This window comes from Aspergillus uvarum, assembly GCF_003184745.1.
Source record: "Aspergillus uvarum CBS 121591 unplaced genomic scaffold BO82scaffold_38, whole genome shotgun sequence".
Classification (NCBI taxonomy): Eukaryota; Fungi; Ascomycota; class Eurotiomycetes; order Eurotiales; family Aspergillaceae; genus Aspergillus; species Aspergillus uvarum.
Genome location: NW_020291335.1, coordinates 236,635 through 263,836, shown reverse-complemented (window position 1 = coordinate 263,836; position 27,202 = coordinate 236,635). Strand labels below are relative to the sequence as shown.

General features: G+C 54.8%; 10 protein-coding genes and 1 non-coding gene across 11 annotated transcripts; 6 read left to right on the top strand and 5 right to left on the bottom strand.

Moving 5' to 3' along the window:
* Positions 1 to 3,002: 3,002 nt before the first annotated feature.
* Positions 3,003 to 4,774, top strand: BO82DRAFT_286871 (alpha-amylase; the record flags this gene model as incomplete). Its single annotated transcript, XM_025631566.1, has 2 exons — positions 3,003 to 4,013; positions 4,127 to 4,774. 2 exons carry the CDS (start codon positions 3,003 to 3,005, stop codon positions 4,772 to 4,774), a joined length of 1,659 nt encoding a protein of 552 aa, XP_025490514.1.
* An 894-nt stretch (positions 4,775 to 5,668) lies between these two features.
* BO82DRAFT_384543 (alpha-amylase) lies at positions 5,669 to 8,069 on the top strand (the record flags this gene model as incomplete). The annotated part of the gene is made up of 8 exons (XM_025638115.1): positions 5,669 to 5,738; positions 5,795 to 6,205; positions 6,271 to 6,875; positions 6,946 to 6,969; positions 7,023 to 7,043; positions 7,105 to 7,333; positions 7,477 to 7,771; positions 7,836 to 8,069. 8 exons carry the CDS (start codon positions 5,669 to 5,671, stop codon positions 7,855 to 7,857), a joined length of 1,677 nt encoding a protein of 558 aa, XP_025490513.1. The 3' UTR covers positions 7,858 to 8,069.
* A 1,531-nt stretch (positions 8,070 to 9,600) lies between these two features.
* Positions 9,601 to 10,053, bottom strand: BO82DRAFT_247011 (GPI anchored serine-threonine rich family protein; the record flags this gene model as incomplete). The annotated part of the gene is made up of 2 exons (XM_025630832.1): positions 9,601 to 9,781; positions 9,836 to 10,053. Coding segments are annotated over 2 exons (399 nt in total), but the record flags the coding sequence as incomplete, so codon positions are not given.
* A 2,825-nt stretch (positions 10,054 to 12,878) lies between these two features.
* On the bottom strand, positions 12,879 to 13,664 carry BO82DRAFT_286811 (putative cyanamide hydratase; the record flags this gene model as incomplete). Its single annotated transcript, XM_025631562.1, has 2 exons — positions 12,879 to 13,393; positions 13,445 to 13,664. 2 exons carry the CDS (start codon positions 13,662 to 13,664, stop codon positions 12,879 to 12,881), a joined length of 735 nt encoding a protein of 244 aa, XP_025490511.1.
* A 446-nt stretch (positions 13,665 to 14,110) lies between these two features.
* Positions 14,111 to 15,757, bottom strand: BO82DRAFT_375762 (uncharacterized protein; the record flags this gene model as incomplete). Its single annotated transcript, XM_025637492.1, has 3 exons — positions 14,111 to 14,822; positions 14,890 to 15,349; positions 15,406 to 15,757. The coding sequence occupies 3 exons, from the start codon at positions 15,755 to 15,757 to the stop codon at positions 14,111 to 14,113; spliced, it is 1,524 nt and encodes a 507-aa protein (XP_025490510.1).
* Positions 15,758 to 17,233: 1,476 nt separating this feature from the next.
* BO82DRAFT_433491 (GMC family oxidoreductase) lies at positions 17,234 to 19,253 on the top strand (the record flags this gene model as incomplete). Its single annotated transcript, XM_025640882.1, has 2 exons — positions 17,234 to 17,584; positions 17,655 to 19,253. The coding sequence occupies exons 1-2, from the start codon at positions 17,345 to 17,347 to the stop codon at positions 19,251 to 19,253; spliced, it is 1,839 nt and encodes a 612-aa protein (XP_025490509.1). The 5' UTR covers positions 17,234 to 17,344.
* A 362-nt stretch (positions 19,254 to 19,615) lies between these two features.
* BO82DRAFT_403539 (uncharacterized protein) lies at positions 19,616 to 20,165 on the bottom strand (the record flags this gene model as incomplete). The annotated part of the gene is made up of 2 exons (XM_025639392.1): positions 19,616 to 19,691; positions 19,774 to 20,165. 2 exons carry the CDS (start codon positions 20,163 to 20,165, stop codon positions 19,616 to 19,618), a joined length of 468 nt encoding a protein of 155 aa, XP_025490508.1.
* A 287-nt stretch (positions 20,166 to 20,452) lies between these two features.
* BO82DRAFT_112250 (uncharacterized protein) lies at positions 20,453 to 21,035 on the bottom strand. The gene has a single exon (XM_025629816.1). The coding sequence runs from the start codon at positions 20,999 to 21,001 to the stop codon at positions 20,549 to 20,551; it is 453 nt and encodes a 150-aa protein (XP_025490507.1). The 5' UTR covers positions 21,002 to 21,035; the 3' UTR covers positions 20,453 to 20,548.
* A 118-nt stretch (positions 21,036 to 21,153) lies between these two features.
* On the top strand, positions 21,154 to 21,224 carry BO82DRAFT_t209. Its single transcript has one exon. It is a non-coding gene; the product is annotated as a tRNA-Gly (tRNA).
* A 923-nt stretch (positions 21,225 to 22,147) lies between these two features.
* Positions 22,148 to 23,148, top strand: BO82DRAFT_355667 (cell wall mannoprotein 1 family protein; the record flags this gene model as incomplete). Its single annotated transcript, XM_025635515.1, has 2 exons — positions 22,148 to 22,826; positions 22,881 to 23,148. Coding segments are annotated over exons 1-2 (521 nt in total), but the record flags the coding sequence as incomplete, so codon positions are not given.
* Positions 23,149 to 24,999: 1,851 nt separating this feature from the next.
* Positions 25,000 to 26,415, top strand: BO82DRAFT_112228 (5'-methylthioadenosine/S-adenosylhomocysteine nucleosidase family protein). Its single transcript, XM_025629815.1, has 3 exons — positions 25,000 to 25,523; positions 25,605 to 26,215; positions 26,292 to 26,415. The coding sequence occupies exons 1-3, from the start codon at positions 25,088 to 25,090 to the stop codon at positions 26,322 to 26,324; spliced, it is 1,080 nt and encodes a 359-aa protein (XP_025490505.1). The 5' UTR covers positions 25,000 to 25,087; the 3' UTR covers positions 26,325 to 26,415.
* Positions 26,416 to 27,202: the final 787 nt, after the last annotated feature.

The following is a 27,202-nucleotide window of genomic DNA, read 5'->3' as shown; positions in this document are numbered from 1 at the left end:
TGTCTCAGTATTCAGTAGCAGTCAGAGGGATCGGTCCCAACTCGGCCACCGGCCGGCCTCTCCGTTCGCGTGCGGTCGGCCTGGTCCCTTATCGCCCGGATCCAGTAGATACGGTATGCGCTACGGAGCAGGTAGTCCCCTAATCGCTACGGTAGGGGTGCAGGTATTTATTCTCCCAACTTCCCGCTCCAGATGAGTTCGAAGATAAGAAGGGCCTGCCTCGCCCCAAGGTGGCTTTCATTGCTTTCTTTCTGTCCTGTAACCTGTGGCAGTCAGCAAGGACAGTCTCTCCCCCTTGCCATTGTCCGTCAGCTTGTCCACCCAGGGAGCTAATGAAACAAATTATTGAAGACACTTGTCCGTTGTCCGTTAGAGAGGAGAATTTGAGACACGGAAAAGTGACATGACCCAATTGATAGGTCTGTTTAGGAGATAATCCGGCTTAGTGGCCAGTCAGCGTCCGATCCAAACGGATCCTTCCGATTGGCATTGGGGGCTGTAGATTGGAGGGATTGGATCATTGCAGTGCAATGCCCTCGGTAGCCACACACATTTGTGCCCTGATTCTCACCTTGCCGGATTGGGACAGGGTCCCCGATTCAGAACCCTTAAAACCCTCAGTCCATGAAAACGGGCCTCGGTATTTGTGCATTGCAAATTACAGCGTGCATGCAGCTACGGTAATTTTGGAGGCAGCGAAGGCAGCAAGAGGCAGAAAAGTAGCACTGACCCACCAGCCAGGGTCTTGGCACTGATCCTCTGGCGGGCTTGGATTGGCTGCCAGCCCATGCCGTCCCATTCCATGTCTCAGACCACCGGTTCAAGGTCCCATACTTGGAAGACTATGTGATCAATCCATAATCCACACCTACAGAGTAGTAATCCATCACACCCGTGTTCAGGCTGACGGAAAGCCTGAGGCTCTGATGCTGACTTTCCCGCGAGTCCATGACTGATCACTCACTTTACTCCGTACCCCTCCTAATAATAGATGGATGCAATTTCCAGTGTCTCGCTCTGCACCCGGAGAGTGGATGTAGGGCTCTCTCCGCGGACGGCTCCTCGCCACCCTACCCGAGGGAGTATATTATGCAACGGTTGCACTCGATCACTCTTTGGGATGGATGGATAAGGTGATCCGGCACCATCCCGACGGAAGCCCCTCCCCTCCCTTGACTCATGTAGGGGGGGGGGGGGTAGAAAGGGAGGGGATTTTGTTCTTTGCTTCTAGATTAGATCCTTTATTTAATTTTAACCGGGATTGGCAATAATAATATCTGACGTAGGTGGTGTTGATGGTGGGTGGCGGTGGTGATAAGAATCCCATCCCAGCTCGGGACTTTCTCCTGACCTCGCTTATCTGTTGTTCCTGAATGTCTGGATGCCTGAATGCCTGTGGTTGGGAGCGTGTTTGTTTGTTTGTTGGTAATTCAAGGCTGCATGCACCAACCTTGAACACCGCCCAATCCCCTCTTACCAACAAGCAAACTAAGCAAACCACACAAACCACACGTGCCCCTGTCAATCCCCTGAAATTACCCGTTGATCTGCCCACTGCAAGTCCCTTCCGTTTTCCCTTTGCTCAGCAGTTCGTAGGAATAATAGGGCAATAGGGTAATAGGGTGTTCGTGCCCGGATCCACCAGTGTGCTACGGCCAGTTGGGCTGAGGACGGAGATCGAACCCTGACCGGAGTTTCTGCCCTGCCCTGCCCTGTGTTGTCTTGCTTCCGGACATTGTACTGTACACACCAACCGATCTATCCACTACGCATTCCAGTCATGCTATCAACGACTCAACGCCCGCCCATAATCGCCCATGATGACCCATATGACCCCCTTTTTTTCGATCGTGGGCGTCCTGACAGGGGTTTATATTATCGCCGCTCAGGCACCACTAACCCGGCTGCTGGACTATAAGCAGGCGAAAAAGGGGAACCAACAAATAGCCGGCGAGGATGCATGCGGGCTGGTGGTGCAAGTGAGACCTGATATGGATGTTGGCCCTCTATTCGTCGAGGGTGATAGGCCTGCAGCCGGTCTAATAGACTAAGAGTTCTCCTGTCTCACCCCCACCCACGCTTCTGTTTTTTTTTTCCCACGCTAGACGGACGGACATGGGGAACGTTAGCCCGTGAACGGCAATAATCCATTTGTGACCGGACACCAGCGGGCGTTGTTGTACCTGCTTTTCTGCCGAGGAACTTCCACACTTTCCAAGGAAATTCGGTCCAGCGGCCACTCAAGCCCTGGAAAAGAGGGGAACTTGAGTCAATTCATCCAGGTTTACCCATTTTTCGCCGCAACAAGCATACCCCCTGGATAGGAATGATGGACACCACCATATCTTATGACCTCTTCTGGCCTCTTGTGGCCGCAACTAGCATCCAACTAGAAGGTGATGGCCCCGTCACTAGCTGCTTGGGGATAGCTTGAAGATTTCTCCAGACTTAGTTGACTGCACTCAGTTAGTTAGGGCTTTTTTGCCTCTCTGGCTTTCCCCCTCCGGTCGTGGCCAGCCAGCACTCGACTATGTAGACGTCGTCGTCGTCCTTCCGTTTCCTGCAAAGTTATCTCCTCTTCCCAATCATGCCCTCTGCCATTCCCCTCATCTTATCGAGATGACGCTCTTTGCCTGTTAACGCATCCCATTCATTCATTCCAGCCTACTTGCTGTTCATTCGTTCGTTCTACCGACTACTGCCGTTCTTTCTGCATCTCTGCATCTCTGCATCTCTGCATCACACACGCTATTCTCTTCTTGTTCTTCTCTCGCTATTCCTTGTTTTGGTCCCCCTGGTGGTAATGCGCCCATCGCTCTCGTGCTGTTGAACCGCGTGCAGTACACCAGCAATTACCCTAGACCGAATTGACTGGGAGTAAATTTCCCCTCTCCTCCTCCTCTGAATCCTCTGCCCATCCACCGTTCTTTGCTTTTGGGGAGGGAGAGCACCACCACCCGCACTAGAACTCGCGACACTCGACCCACGACACACGACACACAATGGTTTCACTTGCCAGCCTTGGGCAATGGGTTCTCACCCTCGCCCTCCTGGGTGGGTATGACACCGTCTCAGCCGCGACGACGCAACAATGGAAGTCGCGCAGTATCTATCAGACGATGACCGACCGGTTTGCGCTGCCGGCCGGCACCACGGCGGCCGCCTGTAACACCACGGCCGGACTGTACTGTGGAGGCACCTGGCGCGGCACCATTGATAAGCTCGACTATATCCAGGGCATGGGCTTTGATGCGGTAATGATTTCGCCCGTTATCCAGAATATCGACGGTCAAGTCTCGTATGGTGAGGCCTACCATGGATACTGGCCGGATGATCTGTACTCGCTCAATTCGCGGTTCGGGACGCACCAAGATCTGCTGGATCTCAGTTCCGCCGTCCACGCGCGGGGCATGTATCTGATGATGGACACGGTCATCAACAACATGGCCTACGTAACCAACGGCAAGAACCCGGCCACCAGCATCGACTACTCGGTCTTGACCCCCTTCAACAGCTCGTCCTATTATCACAGCTACTGTGAGATCTCCAACTGGAACAACTACACGCAGGCCCAGCTGTGCCAGACCGGTGACGATATCGTCGCCCTGCCCGATCTGTACACCGAGCACGAGGATGTCCAAAACACGCTGATCGACTGGGCCACGCAGATGATCTCGACGTACTCAATCGACGGGCTGCGCATCGACGCCGCCAAGTCGGTCACACCCAGCTTCCTGGCCATCTTCCAAGACCGCGTGGGCACCTTCATGACCGGTGAGGTCTTCGATCAGGACGCCTCCAATGTCTGCTACTACCAGGACAACTACCTGTCCAGTCTGCCCAATTTCCCGCTGTACTACACCATTCTGGATGCGTTCACGCGCGGCAAGCCGAGCGCCCTGTTCGAACGGATCGCCCTCGTCCAGCAACTGTGCAACGACGTCCCCGCCATGCCCACCTTCATTGAGAACCACGATGTGGACCGGTTCGCGTTCGCCAACGACGATCTTACGGTAAGCTCCCTCTGCTTCCATTGAGCACAAGCCTCCGCATGACCATGAGCACGACCATGAGCATGAGTATCAGCATGAATGAAAAAGGGCTCTGAACTAACCCCCCCATGCAGCTGGCCAAGAACGCCATCGTCTTCGAAATGCTCTACGACGGGATCCCTTGGGTGTACCAAGGCCAGGAGCAGCACCTGAACGGCTCGTACGCTGGTACACACAACCGCGAGGCGCTGTGGGAATACGGTTACGACACGAGCTCGACGCTGTACACGCTAATCTCGAAGCTGAACCGAGTGCGCAAGCACGCTTACAAGCTGGACCCGGAGTACATCGAGATGCAGACGATCCCGCTGTACCAGGGAGGCAGCGAGCTGGCGTTCTGGAAGGGCGCGTTTGGACGGCAGGTAGTAATGTTGCTGTCGACGCAGGGAAGCACGGGCAGCTCGTACAACGTCACCCTGCCCATGACCTACGGGGCGGGCATCGAGGTGGTGGAGGTGCTGAACTGCGTGAACTACACGGTCAACGACTACAGCCAGCTGATCGTGCCCATGGATAAGGGCGAGCCGCGGGTGTTCTTCCCGATGACGCTGATGCCCGGCAGCGGCTTGTGTGGCTACAGCTCCAACACCACCTCGCTGAGCCATCTGCGGCTGTCGGCGGCGGCGGCAGCGCTGGGTTCCGCGGCCCCTCCGACCGTGGCGCAGGTGACCGGGGGTTTGGTTGCGATGATTACCTTGTTGACTGGCTTGTTGCTTGTTTAGTTTTGGGGTGTGGTTGGAAAATGGTGCGCCCGATTACGGGTTTGATTAACTTTCTTTTTCTTGCTGCTGCTGCGGCTGCTCCTAAGCAAGTTCTTGATGTACATACACATTTTACATACCTTGGTGTTCGTTCCTCTTTCGATTGGCGCTGTACCTGGTTGACCTTTTCCTTTTTGTTTTCATTTTTTTTTTATTACTATTATTTTTTGAATTTAGCCCCAGGCCCTTACTTGAGTTTAACTCCTCCCTTCCAGTAGCCGGTACGCTAAGCTTCATTATGCTCAACCCTGCAGCGCAGTCAGGGGCATGCATGCATTTTCCATCAAGTAATCTCTTCAGAGCATTTAATCTCCAATGTCTTTGGCGTAGTGGGGCGACAATCTGAAATGTCTTGGACACCACCGTTTCGCTCCATCACCGAAGCTTGCGTCTAAAAATGGAGTTCCCTCGGTTTATCAGGTTCGACCGGCTTTTGAGGGTGACTCCACATTCGTGCTGGAGCTGAGACTGCCTGTGGCCGCTTTCTTCGATCGAATATTCTTCCGCCGGAGGGTCTGTCATTACCCACTTGATACCGGTATTGTGTCTCGCTTGCGCTGTCTTACCTCGGATCGCGTCCCTTCCAATGGGGCAAGGCGGTCACAGCCGTACCGCTGTACCGTACCCGCCGGCGTAAGAAAAGCTCCTCGGGATAAACACAGGGACTAATTGAGCTTAGGCAGTCGGTGGCTGCATTGAAGCACCAGCAAGAGCACCAGCAAGAGTACAGCAATCAGGGGCCAATCCGATCTCCCTGCATGTGTATGTGTATGTGTATGTGTATAGAACACAGTCGCCACCAGGTATACACTTTCCGATCCATACACAAGTGTACACCCGAACAGACACAGCACAATGGATTCCTTGCTGTGGTGTTTCCGCCCGCGCAAGCGCAGAGACCTCCATGACTGGAAGCAAATCGAGGGTTAGCTATCCCGCTCACCAGAACATAGAGCGATTGATATTGAACGTGATGCACAGCCACGGCCGACAACGTGGAAACCCAGCCCAGCTGGCACGACCCCAACGACAACACACTCCTCTTCGAAGGCTTCGAATGGCACATCCCGAACGACAATCGCCACTGGCGGCGGCTGCAACGCGCCCTGCCGGCCCTGCACGCCATCGGGGTCGACTCCGTCTGGCTCCCGCCCGGCTGTAAAGCGATGAATCCGTCCGGCAACGGGTACGACATCTACGACCTGTACGACCTGGGCGAGTTCGACCAGAAGGGCTGCACCGCCACCAAATGGGGCTCCTTCGCCGACCTCGAGGCCCTGATGGAGGACGCCCACGCCCTCGGGGTGGGCGTGTACTGGGATGCCGTGCTGAACCACAAGGCCGGCGCCGATTTCCCGGAGCGGTTTGAGGCGGTCAAGGTTGATTCTCAGCGTATGCGCCCCGATCCCCCATCCCCCATCCCCAAGACAGCCGTTTGCTCAGAATCGTGAAACCAGGACGCGACATCGAAGTCGCCAACCCCACCGAGATTTCCGGCTGGACGGGCTTCACCTTCTCCGGGCGGGGTCCCATCCACAGCGCCCAGGAATACCACTGGTACCACTTCAGCGGCGTCGACTGGGATGACACCGCCAAAGAGAACGCGATCTTCCGGATCTGCGGGGCGGGGAAGCCCGGCTGGGCGGAGGACGTGGGCCAGGAGCTGGGGAACTACGACTACCTCATGTTCGCGGACCTGGACTACTCGCACCCGGAGGTGCGCGCGGACGTGCTGCGCTGGGGCACGTGGATCGGCCAGCGGCTGGGGCTGAAGGGGATGCGGCTGGACGCGGCGAAGCACTTCTCCATGCGGTTCCAGAAGGAGTTCACGGCACATATGCGCGCGACCACGGACCCGGAGTTTGTGGTCATCGGGGAGTACTGGACGGGGGATGTGCAGGAGCTGGTGCGGTACGTCCAGACCGAGATGGAGGGGACGGTCGTCGCGGTCGATGCGCCGCTGGTGCATAACTTCTCACGGGTGTCGTTGGAGAAAGGGCGCGGGGACCTGCGGCGCGTGTTGCGGGGGACGTTGGTGGAACGGTGTGGCGGGAATGCTTTGGTATGTTCTTGCTGTTCGAGAGTGCAGTGGGTGAAGGTGAGGTGGACGGAGTGCTGACCTTGGAGCATAGACATTCGTCGAGAACCATGACACGGTACGTGAAGCTCACCAGGCACCCTTCAAATAGGACCGCTAACAGCAAGCCAGCAACCCGGTCAGATGATGGAGGTAAGAACCGCCCCAGCCCTAAGATCCAACCACAGCCTTACCAGTACTGACCCCGGCGCAGAACACCATCACCCCGGACTTCAAACTGCTCGCCTACGCCCTCATCCTCCTCCGCCAAGAAGGCCGCCCCTGTCTCTTCTACGGCGACATCTACGGCATCTGGGACGCGCAGAAACAACAAGCCCACCGCGACCCAGCCTACGCCTACCACCTGCCCATCCTCACGCGCACGCGCAAGCTCTTCGCCTACGGCGAGCAACAAGACTACTTCGACCAAGCGCATTGCATCGGTACGTTCCCGTAGCCTTACCATCCAAGTTAATTGCCAGGTGGCAATCCCCCAAATTCCCCGAAGGAGTGATGACTCCATGACTTTGGGACTTAATCCCTCCCGTGGCGGCTTCGTATCTGACCCACCCGTGTGCAACCACAGGCTTCGTCCGATACGGCAACGCGCGCCACCCGACAGGACTGGCGTGTGTGTTGAGCAACGCGCCCGGGCGTGCCACGAAGCGCATGTATGTCGGGCAGCGACACGCGCAGACGACGTGGACGGAGGTGCTGGGGGGCGGCAACAGCAGCAGCGACAGCAAACTAGGCACGGTGGTGATTGACGCGCGGGGGTATGGGGAGTTCCCCGTGGAGGGAGGGGGAGGGCCTGGGGCAGTTGGGGTTAGCGTTTGGATTGATGCGGCGGCGCCGGACCGCGGGAGGCTGAATGACCCGTTGTATGTGTTTGCCCCTTCTTGGTTGCTGGGTTGGTGTTGGTGTGACTGACAGTTGCGGATGCAGTGATCATGATATCTACGGGTAGATTTGGGGATACCGGGGGATTCCTGGCTCCAAGCTGGGAGTGGGTGAGCAAAAGGTAAGCTGAAGATGGGTAACATCCACCGGACCGGGCCATGGGCCCTCTCCCCCATAGACCGGGATACGAGGGCTTGCTCGCTGGCTGGCACCACTGCACGACCAGCGCAACCTGCACCAAAAGTAAAATAGAGTCAATGACACCCAAGGAGTCTACACACCCCAATCAGGCAATTCCTCATGAAGTAAACCTTGAGTAATCATAATGCAAGTGGGGCACTGCACTGAAACATTATTGCCAATAGGTCTGATGGCTGTTCACTGACTGACAGACAACATGCACCCAATGCATCTCATCTCATCTCATTTCCACTCATCACCACCTTTCCCCTATCAACTGAACGGTCAAGTCAATTCCCCCTGTCCATCACTGCAGGGGTGTCAATCCTTCGATGCAAGCAGATGTAGAGCTCATTTCCCTTATCTCAGCCTCTAAGCGTGCAAGCCGGCTATTCGCCAAGCCCCATCCACATCGTATCGACCAACCCGCGGAGAACAGAGCAGGAAAAAGCCCTGCCAGATCCGAAAACAGATTGAGACATTACAGCGGGGTCTTGCTGTTCCTGGCAGGAGAACCAGCAAACTTGAACACCTGAGAAAATGTCTCGGAAGAGAGAATCCGGCGTCATTGAGCAGCAGCAGCAGCAGCAGCAGACCAGGACTGAAAAACTCTCGGGGCTGCACTAACGCCCTTTCCGGCCAGCCCGCCGTGCGGTTCCGGATGCAGTGCGTATTTTTCAATACCAGCCCATACGAAATGACCATCAGGGTCTAAGGCGGTGGATGCCGCCCTTACACCAATGAACTCTGTCCCATTTTGCTCGCCCCCTGCATTCGGCGGTGGATGATGTCAGACTCGCTGCGTGCACTTTTTCACTCGAAACATGGCGCCAGGATGAACCATATTTGCATTCGGTCGCACAATCATTTCAGGAACAGGCAAGCGACACAAACATGGGCCACGGTCGGCGAGATCCGAGGTTACTGGGGAACCAGGAAAGGAGCTCCAATGCGCGACCACTGGGCACTATCTGCACAGTAATGGTAGATTGTTATGATTCTAGAACAGAGCATGGCAAATAAACACAGCAAAACAAAACAACCAATTCACTCCCGACACAGTCCAATTAATACAGCAATCTCACTTCACGCGGAGATCGCCTTTTATGTCCATAGTAGTAATTAACGTATTGCGAAGTGGAAATCAAAGCGGGATCCGATGATCCGAAAGGGTGGTGCGGTGGGTTCATGGAGAGGGTTCCAGCTGTCCACCGGTTGCGGATCATCTCTCGAGCATCTAGGGCATGCTCGTTTACAGAGCAAGAGCCATGGCGCCCATGACCAGACCGGCGACGGCGGTCAAGGGGGCAGTCAGGGCGGAACCAGCTCCGGGAACGACCGAGGCCGTCGGGGCAGTGCCGTTGGCCGTCGAGCTGGGGGTAGCGGATCCTGAGGGCGACACACTGTTAGTACTCGCCACTGCGGTGCTGGCGCGGGCACTCGACGACTGAGCGCCGATGATGGAGGAGGAAGAGGTGATTTGGGCAGTGGTGGGTTGGGCAGTGGTGGTTTGGGCAGTAGTGGAGATGAGGGTGTTGGTAGTGGAGATGAGGGTGCTGGCAGTACCGGTAGAAGAGCTGGCAGTCGAGGTGAGGGTGGTCGAGGCGGAGGAAGCGGAGGAGGAAGACGAAGACGAAGACGAAGACGAAGAGGCGGTGCTGGTGCTGGAAGAGCTGGCGCTGGCGCTGGAGCTGGAGCTGGAGCTGGAGCTGGAGCTGGAAGAAGCGCCCTTCACGTCGAACTGCTGCGACTGGGCGAGGATGCCGCTGTTCTGGGGCTCGTCGGAGACCAGGTTGATCTGGTAGCCCTTGCTGTTGAAGGTGTGAGTCTACTGCACAAGTGTACACTCCCGGACAAAAACATACCCATCGGTCAGGCCGGACAGGCTAGAGACAGTGTAGGAGCCCTTGGAGGTCTCGACATCGCTGGCAATCTTCTGCTCAACCGGGGGGTAGACGGCGTTGTTGACAAGGTAAAGATTGAAGTTGGAGGCGTCGGTGCTGACGGAATCCCACTTGACAGTGAAGGACTTGGAGACATCAACATCCTCGCCCTTGGTGGGGGAAGTGACCTCGAGGGCTGCAGGCAGGCGTTAGTGACCATCTTCCTCGCAGACCAAGAAAAATTACATACCGCCAACAATGGCAGCCAGGGGCAGAACGGCGTAGGAGAAACGCATGGTGGCGGATTAAATTGAGCAAGAAGTTGGGTTAAACGGGTGACTAGGATGCAAAACGAATGCGAGGGGTCAAGTCCAAAGAGAACGAGTGTGTGTTGGTGATGGTGATAATGAAAGAAAGAAGCCTGCAGCTGGATAGACCGGCGGAGGAGTTATATAGTACCACCGACGAGTTGGGATGTCTCAGAGATGGGGGAAAAAAAGTCTGTCTCCAAATCTGATGATTATTGTTTTTCCCAGGTGGCAATGGGGCAAGAACAGAGGCATTCCACTGGACAGGTCTGAACATGTCAACGAAAATAGATAAGACAGCAACCGCTAAAGCGCTGGAGGGGCCAATAATACGGACGGTCCGACTGCGTACAACCTTTGACAGCCAATCCTTGAGGGACTGTCCCTTTGTCTGCTCGCTGCATCCGTGGTGATCATTTGGCCCAACTGGGAACGGTGGATCAAGCGGACCGGAGGAACAGGCAGTACGAGGTACAGTACGGTTCGGGGTCAAATCATCAAATGCCCTATCGAGTTGTCGACATCTTTGGTCCTCCTCAGGAACCAACCCTCAAATCACACCCCAACCCAAAACCGAAAACAAATACACACAGACAGCAAACAATGGTTACCGTACTCAGTCAGTACTTGACCTCCGGGCACACACTAATTATAGCCGGAACTGTCTCACTCGGGACGGCAACAACAGCGCGTGGTTGGGTTGGCAATGTTTTCTTCTCCCCTCCAGGACCCTTTTACCTGGGTGTTGGCAGGCGATGGCCCTTCATGAGGGACCAATGGGGGGGGGAAATATGATTCGGGTCACTCCGACAGGTTTTCCATCGCAAACATTGGGGCAATAGTTGATGGACCCATTATCTTCCCGAAAGACCGAGAGAAGAGTGTGCGACGGTGCGTGCATTCGGCGGGTGCACACACACACTGGGCACGCATTCGGCGGGTGTCTTGGAATGCAGGACATCATCGTCAGACGGGTTTGGAATTACATCATTATCATCATTCACGAGTTGACTAGCATGGTGCCACAGCATCCAAGCATCAAAGCATCAAAGCATCACAAGTAATGCGCTGGGCAGGCTCGAAAGGGAGAATCCTCCGAGGAAGTTGTCTTGCTCGTGGTGGCCACTGACACAGCACAGCCATGTAAACAACCAGCTGAGGAGGGCCAATCGTAGCATGGGCTGACTCGCTTTCTCGGATCCCTCGGTCGGAGAGTGGTCACGTGGCGTGCACGCTTGTCGGTCCCGGAACCGTACCGGAACAGGGTTCTTCCTTTCTGCTATGCGGCATCATCAAGTGTTTCGCTCAGTAGACCTACGGGTCAGGGACTGCCTGTGTAGGTAAGTTATCTGCTCCATGGTGGCGATGTTTGTCGAAACCGGAACTCCACGCAGTTTATGAGGTGGGTGTGGAGTAAAGTCAGGTAGCATCTACAACCCACCAGCTAGTGGCAACATATATCCGTGTAACTACCTCGGCCCCCTACCAGCTGAATCGATCACCACCGAATATACTCCGGTATTCCACAACACCAAGACACTCACTAACACAGTCAACTTGACGAACATCACCCAGATCCTCAGTCGTAGTTTGACAAACGCCGGTCTTGGCCGTAGATCAGGGGCCAACGCAGTCAATAGCGCAAGTCGAGCAGCGATTGCATCAGCCCAGGAACAACTGCAAGGGGCAGCGATCATCCTGCAAGGCAATCGAGAGTTGATATATCGATTGGTTCCTGCAGCGATAAGGCAAGCCATCGCCATAAGCCTCCGCCTATCTAGAAGTGGGGGCCTTGCACTCAGTATGGAGACTCTTCTGGCTATCTACTGGCTCCAAAATCGAGCGTGGTCGAAGGACACTGCAGGATGCCAGCCCGATACATTACCTCTCACTGAAATGTAGATGGTGCAATGGCCTTGATTCTGGGCCCAGTCCGTTCTCTAGAACGTGCTACTCAAGAGGCTATTGCATAAGCTGATAGGACGTGTCTAAGGGTACAGTACTTCCGTTTCGGTCCAAGGGACGTTTCCAACGCACAGATTGAGTTGGTATCATCTCACCTATCACCCCAGTCGTAGGGATACCAGCCATTACACTCCGGTCATTGGTGTGCCCTGCATTTGGACTTCCATACAGGAAAGACCGGCTCGGACCTCAGGCTCGATCGCAATATTGGTTCATTTGCCACTTGTCCGGCCCGGGTGCAGCAACTGCTTGCAGGGCCGAGTCAATAGAATCGAACGGCATACCTGAATACAATCTTGCATGACACACATCATATAAGCGCAACGTTGATAGGTCTATCCAACACATTTGTCATGGGACTTCTAGGCGGCTCGAGATAGATGTCTATTGCAGACGAATTCGTGTGGTATATTCCTTTTACCGTAGAACGGTTTCGGTCCGGCATGCGCTGAGGTTATATATCAAGGTAGGAGTTTCCAGAGACTGTAGTTTACATTAACACCTATTGTGGGCTTGGACCTCATACCAGTAGATTCTCCTGCGCGTCAGACCTGTGCTGCAGCCACCATCGAGCCGATCGTGAAATATCGCCTCATTTTGAATGAGTCGGCCCGATCTGAACACCAGCAAAACATCACATACGTGAAATCGAACCAGATGGTTTGGCAATGGAACACTTGTGTAGATTGACCTTCATGCAATCAAATAAATTCATAGCTTCCGTGCATACATCAAACAACAACCCGAAAAATTCACTCCCACTTCTTCATCAGAGTGTTCCCCTCGACCTGACTGTCGAACTCTACAATATGCGTGGAATGGCACCAAGGCTTGACGGTTTCCTCCTTCCGGATAACGTCCGCGAAGAACGAGCACCAGCGCTGTCGCGGGTGCGCCTGGTTGACCTCCTCTCGAGTGGTATCGTGCAGGATCCTGCTGAAGTCCTTCACGTGGGGGTGGTCACCCACATTGTCATACAGGGTCGCTAGTTGGATGAGCTGGCCGAAGAAGGTGATGGTCCCGTCTACGCCCATGTCCTGGTGTCTGATAATCCCTTCGGCGACTGCTTCGGCCTGATCAGTTGTAGCGCCGAAGTCTTTGAGGACCTGCAGAGCTTTGATGCCTCCGTAGAGATCGAAGGACATCCGGGTAGCCGTCAGGTTCTCCTCGGCGGTACCGAGATCGTGCAGAAGACAGAGCAACGCCCAGGTAGCAGGACTGAAAGTAGCGGCTTGCTTGGGGAACTGTTGTTTGGCGATAGCCATCCCTGCAGATCGAGATTAGTTGCTGTGACCCTCGTTCGTTCAAAGAGACTTACCATAGTAGTACACTCTCATCGAGTGATTGAAGGTCTGTGGATGGAGAACGGCCTGAGCATACTCCTGAGTCTTTGCAACAACGGGATCGTCGGAAGGAAACTTGATCTCGTCAATCGAGAGAGGGCCAGGTGCGGCGATGAAAGGCTGATCCTTGAAGATGGCACCAGCGTTGACAGGAACGCTAGTCCAGCCGTTGAGTTCAACTTCGTTGTGGCACATGTTGGCAGTGGTGAGAATAGATTGACTGAAGGTCAGAAAGCAATAGATTGGATCCTGAAGAATGTCTGGGTCACTGAGGAGAGAAGAAGTTGGGGATCTTTATAGTCCTGCGCGACCCAGCCGCGATGTGCTCATGGTGATGATTTATAATCCCCATGCTGATAAACCGCTCGTTTTCGAGGCTGGTCATGCAATGCAGAGGCCACTTAAGGCAGAATCACCAATCTTGGGACGATGATTGACTGTCGGCGGGGAAATTCGATGTCTTCTTTGCCTCGCGAAGCCTCAGGCCGGGGGATGGCTCTAACCGGATCGGGAAGTCTTTTGGAGTGGGGCAAAGTCTGGCCAATCAACTGCCGATTAGTGCGACCGGCGGGCAGCTCCAAATGACGTGGATGGCTTCAATGGCGCTCTCTGAATGCTACTACTATACTCACTCAGCACAATCATATCAGAAGCCAATCGCCATCTACCTGTCCCATGCTGAAGATCCAATTGGACCTCGAATTCGGTTTCTGCTCGGCCTCGGCCCAGAATCTCTGCAGAATCTTCTCCGCATTGATCACGTTGATACACTTGGTTTCGAACCAGAATCTGCGAAGGCAATCACCCACCAACTGCCTCTGGTACGCATCCTGAGATTCCAGGCCTGCAACGAACAAGGGCCAGAGGATGCATTTGAACAGCGCCTCATTGCTCCGTAGCGCAGCAACAGTATCGATCAGCTCCCCGACTATGTCATCCAACGGAGTCGAGTCTCCCGTGAACACATCGCAGACACGCCAACCGTAGATCAATGTCCCCAATTTATAGGCCTGGCCCAGCTTTTCCAACAGTTGGATAGATTGTGCTGGCCCAGTGAAAGTCGACAGAGAAGGCTCAAGCTCCGTAGCCCAGGCATGGCAGTCAAAACTCTGCGTAGACTCCAGTGAGACCTGGATAGTTTGAAGCAGCGAATACGCATCGATGGTGTCAAGGCACCCGGGGCTCGCCAGGCAGTCCCTAGCTGCCGAGAAAGAACGAAGAGCACTCAGGAAGTATTCCGGACAACCAAGGTAAGCCTTGTCAACGCTCATCTGGAGGGCCGTGGATGGCTGATTGGATTCGGAGGTGGCTAGCAACCCAGGACGCGTGAAGGTCGTACCTAGAGTATCAACTCTGCGATGATACCACAAGTCAGCCTATCTCAATCAGACGAAAGGGAGGCTGTTGAGAAGTATCGTACAAGTAGACCTGTCGCATAGCGAATTCGCACATCCCTTCAATGGTTGTTCCCAGCTCCCGCGAGCTCGCCGGAATCTGAATCCCCGCAATGAGTTTTTTGACCCCTTCAACGTGAAAATTCCAATTATCATTGCCCGACTCGAATAGGTCCAGAAGAATCAACAAGAATGCGCTGATGATCAAGATATCGACCGAAGTTGTTCCGTCGCTCAGGGCCTGCGAAAGCCCTTTGATCGCCTGGTATTTGTATAAGGAAGCGTTGTAGCGAGGCTTCAGCGCCCGTGAGTAATCTCTTGCTTGGACCTGTTCGAACGTCTGAGTAGCATTTGCTCGGTGTCGTGCTGCGAGAGCGCTGACGGACGCCATCAGCACGGGATGGGCGATTGCCGCGGGGATGAGCTGTCTGAGGGGATTGCGTTGGCTATCGAACATGACAAACAGCTTGCATACGCATTTGCTGTCTGTCGTGGATGTCAGTCACACCTCGCGACCGAATGTTGATCAACAGCACACTGACAGTAGTTCAGGTAGTATCGAGAATCCTCGTGCAGACCTCGGGTGACGGGTTCGTCTAAGCTGAAAGGTATGCGGGGGGGGAGACTTTCCACAGCTCCGGTATGCCGCAGGTCTACCCCATTCAGAACCGTGATTTCAGAGTCAGACTGAGGTGGGGATATCTGCTTGAGTTGCGGGGCGTTCCCTGTGGATGTGGAAGGCTTCGCAGTGCCGCGGAAAGTTGCGCCCTTGACCCAGCGAAGGGGCCTCTTTTGGAGGCATTCAAGCCCAGCCTTCTGGCACTTCTTACACGGGGGCTGAGACATTTGGCATTCGACATGCCTGCGACGACACGTGTAGCAGGAACTGTTCATGACGCATGATCGAGGAAGGGTTGAAGGAACAAATGGATGCAAGATGGGCGAATGTGGTTTGTTTAGGTGAGAAAATGCGGGGGAGAATTGGGGAAGCCCCGACCGTGGAGGGTCATGTGACCGTTCTTATCTTATCGCCTTTCCTCCCTTCCACACCGCCCTACACGACTCCTTCGAGAACAGCATCAGAAACTACCTGTCCTCTCTGTTCAGTCAATCTCGGTCGATGACCTCTGTAACAGAGCAGAGATTCTATTGATGCACTGAATCTGCACATTGCCAGTTGCAAATATTGACGACATGCGAGCTTTCCACCGCGTACATGCCTGTGGCTGGCTAGAATGCTCTCCTGCGTGCTGGGCGATACTCGATGTCAATATCATGGACGATGTTGATCCCATGCGGTGACCCATGAGTCTTCAAATCCTGCTGGTCCCCGTCGATGGTCTGAGTGGTCGAGACAAGCAGATCCAGTGCTGACCTTGGTCTGGATGGGTTCATGGTCGAATCGATCCAGGGGATAGATCCCTCCCTGCTCTAGTAACCGCTCGAATGTCTGGCCATCGGAAACTTCATACTTTCTATCCGCGGGAATATGCGCGATAGGACGGACTTGAGGAGCGGCAAGTTCGCACAAATGATTGCCAACTCCGGCTGCAGAACAGAGACGTTAGCCTTGACTCTGTCAGAGTGAGCAGGGATACACACCAGGGCTGCAATTATTAGGTACTCCGGCAAGTCAGGCTCGACTTGACGCAAGCGCAGGGCTTAAAAGCGCAACGCGGTGGTCAAAGTGGCCAGAGCACCGAAGACAGTGACCACAATGACAGGATCACGCGATTCATAAGCGATCACCATCTCGACGCCTTTGCCGGCAACTCCTGAAAGGAGGTTAGGGAAGAAGCATCACCACGGCTGGATGGAAAGAGGGAGGTGAAGCACTCGAGCCCTATCATTTGAAGATATGATCCAGACATGCTGAAATGCAGGATCGCGCGGCATGGGAAGCAATGCAGATACTCTACAGAACCGGCAATTGAAGCCGGCCAGCAAGCCAGCAGTGTTGTTTTATCCACTCTGAATCCTTCGAGACCGAACTGGTACTTAGTCTAGGGCTGGTGTTACCGAAGCGGGATGGATCGGCCGTGCATCGCTCGGTCCAGCGCAGAGACGGCGCCTTCAAGTGCGAGGCTTGCCATCCCCCTCTTCCGGTCATGAATCACACGTGGGACTGGTGCAAGCCAAATTATGCTTAGCAGATGCCGAAATTTTGCTTCATCGCTGGCAGTTGACTCGAACTGCCTATTGGGAGGGGGCTGCGAGTGATTAGTTTCCTCGTCTGAATGCCACTCACGGCAGTTGTCCGAGGGAGATTCTTTCTTCCCATTGCCTACTAATGATTATAAGCTCCAGTGAGGACTCCACTCATATCATGCTCCGTTATCATGGCCGCAACGAGGCTGCGGGGCAGAGGGACGAATGCTCCCTACTTAAATCCTTGGGCCACAAACTCGTCCCCCCTACCCCAGGACACGCCGCCCGATCCTCCTCCTTTCGAGTTCGACTCGAACAATTGCCCAAGACAGGATGACCACAGGTACTGCCTCGCTTTCGGATCTGCGCCAGAGCTACGACTATCTCGTCGTGGGCGGAGGAACTGCCGGCCTGGTCGTCGCCAACCGACTGACCGAAGACCCCACTGTGAGCGCTCTGGTGCTCGAGGCAGGAAGTAATCGCGTCGATGACCCGCGAATCGCTGTGCCTGGACTAGCAGCCAGCACCTATTTTGATCCCGAGTTCGACTGGTGTCTTACCAGTCCCCCGCAGGTAGGAAAGAACCATCAGATCTCAAAAGCCGCCGTCTTATGCACACTGACACTCCCTGCGTGAAAACCAGGAAGCCCTCAATGGCCGATGCATCGCTGAGCCTCGGGGGCGCACTTTGGGTGGCTCCTCGGCCATAAACTTAGGAATGGCCATCTACCCCAGTCGCTCCGACATCGATACGTGGGAGCAGCTCGGCAATGCTGGATGGAACTGGGAGTCGCTGTCGCGCTATCTACGCAAATCGCAAACCTTCACCCCACCGTCGGACGAGATCCGCGATCAGCTGTCGCTTGGGTATATCGATCCAGCGATTCAGGGCACCGATGGGCCGATCCATGTCTCGTTCGGAGAGGGGCCATTCCCCACCTTCAATTCGGCATGGCCTCGGACATTCGAGACGCTCAGCCACTGCATCACCGGCGATCCGATGTCAGGCCAGGCCAGCGGAGCCTTTGTCAACCCCGGCACGGTCCACGCGACCTCGCGAGCGCGCAGCCACGCCGGAGTCGCTTACTACAATCCTGAGATCGCTCAACGGCCGAATCTGCGCGTCGTCACCGAGGCCCTCGTGGAGAAGATTCTGCTCAAGAAGCCCGATCACGGGGAGGTCAACGCGACCGGGGTACAATTCGTCGGGAAGGACGGGGAGCGGCGGACCGTCCATGCTGGGGCCGAGGTGATTCTCGCGGCCGGCGCCGTCAAAACACCACACCTCCTCGAGCTGTCAGGCATCGGCAATGCCGACCTACTCCAGACGCATGGCATCGAGGCCCTCGTCGACAACCCCAACGTCGGCGAGAACCTGCAGGAGCACGGGTTCGTTCCCTTTAGCTGGGAGGTTGCTGACGGGCAGATCACCGGCGAAGCACTGCGCAATCCGGAAATCGCTCAAGCCGCCATGCAAGCATGGCAAGCCTCGGGCGCAGGGCCGCTGGGTCTGTGTCCCATCTCGTCCGCATTCTTGACCTTGCCGGGGCTGCAAGACGGGGAGCTCCAGGCCCTGCTGGACAAGTATCTCGACGATGAGGAGGTACCACCCAACCGGGCCGCGCAGTACCGTCTCCTCCGGCGGCTGCTCGAGGACCCCGAGGAACCGACGGGGCAGTACACGCTCGCGCCCTTCCAAATCACACCCGAAAAGGGTCCCAGCCCCAAGGGGATCTTCGCCATGACGGAACCAGAGTGTTTCGTGAGCATCGTGGCCGTGCTCAACCGGCCTTTCTCGCGCGGCAGCGTCCACCTCGCCTCCGCCGACGCCACCGCCCTCCCCACCTTCGACCCGCAGCTGCTGGCGCATCCGCTGGACGTCGAGCTGCAGGCACGCCATGTCCACTGGCTGGAGACCGTGGCGGAGACGGAGCCGATGGCTTCGCTGCTGAAACCCGACGGTCGGCGACTGCACCATCCGGAGCGGGTGAGCGATTTGGAGACGGCGCGGAGGCTGACGCGGGACCGCATTGTGGCCCACTACCATGTGGTCGGGACCACAGCCATGCTGCCGCAGGAGATCGGGGGCGTGGTGGATGACAAGCTGAGGGTGTACGGGTGTCGCAAGCTGCGCGTGGTGGATGCGGGAGTCATTCCTCTGATCCCACGGGGAAACATCCAGGCCACTGTTTTTGCGGTGGCCGAGAAGGCGGCGGACATCATCAAGGAGAGTCGACAGTAGACGGAGGATGGTATTGGCCAAGAGGACTAACGGACTTAATAAGACAAATACGACCAGATCGGCGCAAGTGACGTTGCACACGCACATCAACGAATCATAAATTGCCACCCTCTATGCATATCATTTCATATCGTACACTCTCATATCGTACAGTCCACGTCACATCGCTAAACCAAGAATCATCGCTCAAAAGCCCAAGCCCACTACGCTAAGAAGGAAATCGACAATAATAGTACAGTACATCAAGCATCCGGAGCGCATCGAGCACTCACTCCCCTCAAACATGCCCTAAACCACACACACACACGGTCCATCAGCACCAACCTCAAACCCCCAAGCCAGGTATACAGCACGGCAACGAATCACTTACGTCCCAGCGGCTTGGCCCGTTTCGTAATCGACTTGACCTGGTCCTGTTTCATCTTGGCGGCGCGGGCTCTGCATCACGAACTCGTTAGTTTCAAGAGAGCCACGACAGAAAGGTGAGGGAATGTGCAGGGAATGGACGGGAAGAACATACTCGATGCGCGCCTCCTCGTCCAGACGCCTCACATGCTCGCGGGCATCTTGCACGGCCCGGCGGGAAGCCAGGAGGGCGCGGTCGGCTTCACGCTCGGCGGCCTCAGCGCGCGAGACCTGCTCTTTGGCGGCGAGGACGGAGGGGTCCTCCTGGTGGCGACGGCTGCCGAAGCTGAAGCGCGAGTGGCCGTGGGTGCTTCCGCTGTGGCTGTGGTGGCCGTAGCTGTGGCTACTGCTGCGACGGCGGGAGGAGGAGGAGGAAGAGGAGAGGCTGGAGCGTGGGGAAGTGGAGTGGTGCGAGCGATGGGAGCGGTGCGAGTAGTTGTGGGTGTTGGGGTCGTCGATGCTGCGGTCGGACGAGCTGGAGAGCGAGTTGCGGTGGAAGAGAGGCATGTTGGTTGGTTTTGTTGTCTCAAATCTGAGTGCTAGGTAGGTAGTAAACGCTAGGCGTTGGGTGCTTGGAGGCTGAGTGTCAAGAGAATAGAGTATAAGCTTGCTGAAGTGGATCTGGATAGTGTAGTGGAGAATGGGAAGGCTGGGGTTGAGACAGGCGTATATATCCCCAACTCCATGCTGAAATACCATGACGGGGCGTACGTCAGTGGCGCTAAACACCTCACTTGTTCTTGATTGTGAGGAGGCTTAGAGTGCCGATCGCAAAGTGCGGTGGAAGGGTATCCTCGCGGTTTTGTGCGAGTATACTCTTCTCCAGCAGCAAGGGTTCGGTGGGATGACAGCATTGGCGGGCAGATAAGCAATCGTTAGTGGCGATGATGTCAAGGGCGACGACTGCAGCGCGGGACGATCCCTACGCGGTGGCCAATGCCTGTCCGACTCGCATTGGACGTGGCATCGCCAGCTTTCGTATTCGAGGGGGTGGCAGTCTGATTCATGACCGAGATGAGGTGGATTTTCTGGTTGCTTTTGCTATGAGTGGTGGACGGCACCCTGGACACGGGATGTTGCTTGACTGGGAGTTGTATTGTGATTTGTTGGTCTGCGTGAACCTTGAGGATAGATGAAGTGGGTTCTATGGAGCCGCGATAGGGCGTCGCTAGGACAAAAAGTCTTGTCGATGCTGGGGATGAGGACAACGGTGCAAGGATATATCGGCAGTGATATACCACGGCTACGTAGCTTGTGTGTGCTGGGTACCAGAAAGCGTAATGACGTCTATTCTTGAGTCTTGAGTCAATCCGACCTTTTACAAACGAGGACAGCGTCATCATATTGATGGAAGAATGGGAATTTGGCAACTTGATGAGATTGTGGCTAAAGGCTTTAATGTTTGTTCATGGTGGATCAAGGAAGGGAGGGTTGGTGATTGTAGTTAAGGAGTAAAAGGCCATGGTGCAAATTAAACGGAAATTATATCACAGAAGCATCATTGGTCTAGTGGTAGAATTCATCGTTGCCATCGATGAGGCCCGTGTTCGATTCACGGATGATGCACTCCCTTTTTCTTTTTGGTTTTCTCTTTACCTTCCCATGGCACAGCCGCCGCCGCGCCCATGGCTTCTTGTTCCAGCTAGGAACACCCACCCCCCACCCCCCTTCCCCAGCCATCACGCAATCAGAGCCACGGTTGGCTTTAGCAGCAAGTGCCAAATAGCCTAATGTAAAGGTGTTGTTACTTCAAACCATGGCCGGTTCTCTCCGCAGGTCGAAGTATTTCACCTTCCCGCCCGGCTGCAAACTGTGTCTGCTACTTCCCCCCCCCCCCAGTTTAGCCACCAATCTACTCCGTCTCTGCAAGAGATCGACACGATGCTTGGTCTGTGGGCCAATGGTGCATTCTGGAGCATTCCGACGCCACAAACGAATTGGATCCAATGGTCACCTACGCATAGAGTGGAGGGCGGCTGGTGGTGCGGAGTCTAGATTAATATCCGAGCGTTCGAGCGGGGTCATCCACTCGGCGTCGATCAGGGACTGCTTTTCTACCAGGCCTATACAATATCCGGGGTAGCGGAGATATTACCTTCTCAGCTCAGCCTAGAACCACACTGGGTCACCTGCCATCCGCCTGGTGGAAAGGCAGCAGTGCAGAATTGGCTCCTTGGAATCACAAGTTTCTGCAGCCAGGTCGACCTGGCTATACTTCGACCTCGGTCGGATCTAGGCTAGGCTCATGGAGTAAAGATACTCTCCAGAGCAAAGCGGCTGTTGGTGTTGCATACGACATCGCAGCAGAAGACTGTCTGCTCACGAAAGACACACTTGTTAATGTTGACTTGAGGAACGACCTCGAGAGGACATGCCCTAAGGCCAAGCCGAAGTCTCTCGAATAGCCCGCAAGAAGGTCCCAAGAAGACTCCAATCAAACAAGCCCGCAGAAGGCAGGTACATGTTGCTGACTGCGTTGTTTGCGTTCCCAAGGTCATTTTGCATGGTTCCTCGGCCCTCACCATCAACACGTGAAAAAAGCGTTGGCAAAAAAGCGAAAGAATAGATTAATGAGGGGGTTGCATCAACCTGCGGCGCTATTGCAGAGAATGAAGCATTGCAGGCTGGAATGGCGACTTCATTCTCCGTGGCTATTCTGTGTTAGCGGTCGACTTCCCCTCGCAATGAGACGACCAGAGAGAGCGCATGCTCCACCATCTAGGGATATTTAAACGCGATCGATTCCCACGAAATCGACATCCCACAAGAACATCACGGAAATCAGCAGCCCCAACAAGCCAGTCTTCTCATCCAGCTAATTTCTGTTCCACTATGCTCTGCAAATCTCTCCTTGTTGCTGCGTTGGGTGCCCTCGCCCAGGCAGGCCCCATTGCCCGACGCGATGCGGCGACGGTCTTGACGGACCTGAAGACGATCTACACCGATGTGTCGACCCTCAAAACCGACGTGACCGCCTGGACCGGCGACCTGTTGGCTGCCCTGGGTATTCTGACTGACTACAACAACGTCAAGAGTGCCCTGGACACCGCCATCACCGACACGGTGGCTGCCTCGACTTTCAGCACCGCGGACAGCTCGAGCATCACGTCCGAGGTGTCCACTCTGGCCGTGCTCATCGTCGCGACCCTGGACGAGATTATTGCCAAGGTAAGACCATTGCACCTGTCATCAAGTGCGCGGCGAGACTGATTGAAGATGCAGGAATCCACCGCCGCCTCTGCTGGCGTCTCCTCCACCCTGCTCACGTCGGTTCAGACCCTCAAGACCGAGACCGACCAGCTTGGTGCGGACTTGGAGGCCAAGGTCACCTCGACCGACAAGACGACTATTGCCTCGGCCATTGCGACGGTCGATGCTGCCTTCGCCAGTGCGATTGCTGCTTATGAGTGAATCTGAGTCACGGGATGAGATCGAGCGGGTTGCTGGATCTGGGTAAGCCGATGCGACCGCATCTCAGGTTGGAAAGTGGGATAATCATCATGATGCGAATATATGCAAAAAGAATTCGAAGATTATCCGACTAGAAGAAGAAATGTAGCCAAGCTTCCCCCCGGGCCGGGCCGCGCGAGATTCCGAATTACCCCGCTCGCTCCTGGATGTAACAAGCGGCAGCAGGATAGTATCGTGCACTTGCTTCTGTTAGTCACAGCATGTTCAATGTAGACGGACAAGAGATGTAGGAGCTGAGCCAGTGGTTCGAGCAGATCATCTTCAATGACTGGTTAAAACCGTACTGATGAAACTGGACCAAACAACGACTTTCGGCGTCATCCACCACCGAGGAAAATTTCCCCCTGATTCACAGTCAGGCTCGGTGACGCCGGCATTAAAACATCACGAGACTTACAAGCTGCAGGGCTGAACTGTATAGACGCAAGAGGCAACACCCCAAAGCTCAAAGGTATATAGAAAGAACACTAGTTCATCCGACTTCGAAGTTTCTTAGGTGCAGTTCTGGGTTCAAAGAGTGGAGCGCGCGCATGGAGGAAGGCTAAACGTTCCAACAGGAGCAGCTGACCTATCGAATATGCAGTACAGTACGTATCTTATGGTGCAGTTGGCTGATAAGGTTACCTAGCTAGACTCAGCCAGCTCATTACCTCAATTACCACTCCACGTCGACCACGTGGTGACTTTGTATTTGGTAATGTACAAAAATTCGATGCGGCTGGGGCGCATGGTAAGGAAATTCCAAGGATAACTTCCTGATCCATGTTGATATTACAAGATGCCCGCCAACTGCCCAAAGACCTACGTTGGGAAGTAATGTCCTGTACTGTACTGTACTGTCCTGTACTGTCCTGTACCTACAGCTATGCTTCATCTGTCGCGCCGGATATGTCCTGTCATGTACTGCAAAGTCAATTAAAACGTTGGACTGTGCCTGCATAGCCACTGCCCGGCAGCAACCTAACGAAGCGATCCGGGCGCTTTCCACTCCCGGCCTCATTATGGGCTCTTCTTTTCTCTTTGTTTCCTTTTTGTTACCCATCCATAATAATCCTCTTCTTCACATTTCGCTCTATTAACCTATCCACCCTCTGTCCGGCCGGTTCTTGACCGCCATTCCTGAAACAATGCTGCGGACCCCTCGCATCACCGCGCGCTAGGCAGGAATCGATCCTCTTACCATAATGCTATGTCAGACATCAAATTCGGCCTCTGTAACTGCCTTGGAAGCAAGCAGATCTTATCTCATGACCGATTTTGTAGGATCTCTAAGTTCGGAGCAGGAATCACTGTGAGTGGCAGGAGCCAGAGCAAATAACACATCGCTTCCAGTTGTTGAGTCTTGGAGTAGACTCATACTACGCCTTCAGATCTCTTGTGACCAGCTGCCAGAGCTATGCTCGGTAATGATGTTAATTGCTGGCAAATTGAGGTGTCGCAGGAGGTGTTGGAATCAATGCAGCGGCCAATCACAAACCAAAACCCCGTTAGCGAAGTGTGGTGGGGGTTTAAATTACCATGAGTCGTCGATACGGCCATCCCGGAAGGCTGAGTGAATCGTCGCCTCACTTTGTCTATCTCACACACTCTCTCACTACCTATCGCAGGCAGAGTAATCTCTCCCTTTCTCGAGAGACAAACAGAGTGTGTGTTTCAGCTCTTTTGGGCAGACAGTCGACTTTGTGCTTACCGTCATCATGGCCCTCAATTCGAAAGTGTGTGTGTGTGTGTGTGTGTGTGTATAAAGACCCGAGCCTCTCAGGCTAACAATGAGCGACAGGAGCACAAACAGTTCCTAACTCAGTATCTTCACGAAGCGAGCTTGCGGCACACACTTCCTCGTGATCAACGACTGCTTAGCGACTTCTTTATTCATCTCAAGTTCTGTCACGTTTCTTGTTTCCTCCTTCTGTTCTTGCTCTCTCGAGGATCATTTTGCTAGACCTTGTCTTTCCAGAATGGCACTCAGGGACCGACGCAGGGCTCTGGGGCCGTCATACATGGAGCGCAATCGCGTGACTGAGGACTTTAGCAGAGAAGATTACACGGTGGGCTGGATTTGTGCCCTGGCTCCCGAATTGGCGGCAGCAGCAGCGATGCTGGATGAAACGTACGCGCCACCTGCGGCTTTCCAGCAGGACCTCAACGATTCCAACGTCTATTCTTACGGACGCATGGGACGGCACAAGGTCGTCATTGCATCACTCGGTGCTGGGATGCCCGGTAAGGTACCTGCAAGTACGACGGCGACCAACCTCCTGCGCAGCTTCCCGAAAATCCGCTTCGGCCTGATGGTGGGCATCGGTGGCGGAATCCCAGCCAAAACCGCTGAGGACTCAGCCGATGATATCCGCCTCGGAGATGTAGTGGTTTCAGTTCCCCATGGCGAGTCTGGTAAGCTGCCGTTTTAATTTTCTCTTTAGCTCATCGATGACCCCCCCTCGCTTCGTGGCAACGGCTCACACATTCCGGCAGGAGGGGTTGTCCAGTACGACCATGGAAAGATCGTCCACGAAGGCCAATTTGTCCAGACCGGATCGCTGGGAAAGCCACCGACTATCCTCTTGAAAGCAGTTCAGAGAGTCCAGGCACAACATGATATACAGGAAAGCGGCATCCCGGAACTAATCGGGAAGATTCTGCAGGATCGGCCCAAAATGGCTGTCAAATACCGACGTCCAGACGCGGAAGACCGTCTGTACCAGGCCCAGTACGAGCATCCTGCTGGTACAAAGAACTGCAGCCGATGTGACGCACGTTACTTGATGCAGCGGCCAGCGCGGGACAGCGAGGAGCCCGTCATTCACTATGGGCTCATCGGCTCCGCGGACCGCGTCATGCTCCACGGCCCGACTCGCGACTACCTCCGCACAGCCAAGAACATCATCTGTCTGGAGATGGAAGCTGCCGGGCTGATGGATAATTTCCCCTGCCTGGTGATCCGCGGGATCAGTGACTATGCCGACACCCACAAATCGGACCGATGGCATGGTTACGCTTCCATCGTGGCTGCAGGCTACGCCAAAGAGTTATTGACTTTCGTGCCGGAGCTGACCCGGGAGCCCACGGCGGTGGAACTGATGCCGGTAAGCGATCAATGGACAAGAGACCACCATTGTGTTTGTGACAGGGTGTAATGTGTGGGATCTTTCTAGGACATAGCCAGGACGCTGGATCAATTCCCGGCGCAAATGACGAAGTTCAACCAGGTATTTAAATCCCTCGCGTCGTCTCAGCAGCCAGGCACGATTTACCCTGTCCCATATCGAAGAGATGGGATTCCATCCAAGGCGCCAGCGTCCCGAAGCAGCGCGCAACACCACGGCGCATTCTCTACCGCATCAACAAGCCAGGCGAAGGGGAGACGATTTTGAGTACTATCCGGATCGAACATGCTCGGGCGCGCAGCGAGACTGAGACAGCTCTCCGGGGTTAGGCCCCGCAGAAGATGATATCAACTGTGCAATTCGCGCACGACGTCCGATCTTTTTTTGACCCGTCCGACAAATATCTTCTGTCTCGAGCCGAGGGAACTGTTGGTGGGTATAAAACCCAGTGATGAGGACATCGCGCCGTTTTTTGAGACAATATGATATGGCCATAAGGCCGCTATAATCGATTTGACGAAGCTCAGGAATGGGCGATATGGAATGATATCTTGTATTTTTGGTGGCTAGTTGGTTGGTTGAACTAGCGACGACACCGACATGTGAAGCAGCCTGGTGAACCGCCTGCATCACGTGGCTGTATTACTCAGGAACGTCGACAGCCGACCAGAACCAAAGTTGACGGGGGGAGGGGGCTGTGCAGCGCGTGAGAAGCTGCTCTCATGCTGCATGACGATCACCAATGTAGACAGGGAGAACGAGGTGATTCGGCTGGTGGTGCATACCACGGCCTACGACACCGTCGACCGCTCACGTTCGTCGCACATCTTCAAAGGAGAATATAGTGCCCCATTCTTGTGCTTGACATATCTTACGGTTAGAAATGCCGATCAAGGCTGGTGTGACACGCGCTTCAAGCGTTACTGACGTTGTCGGATTAGAAATGGGAACATCCAGCTTAACCGT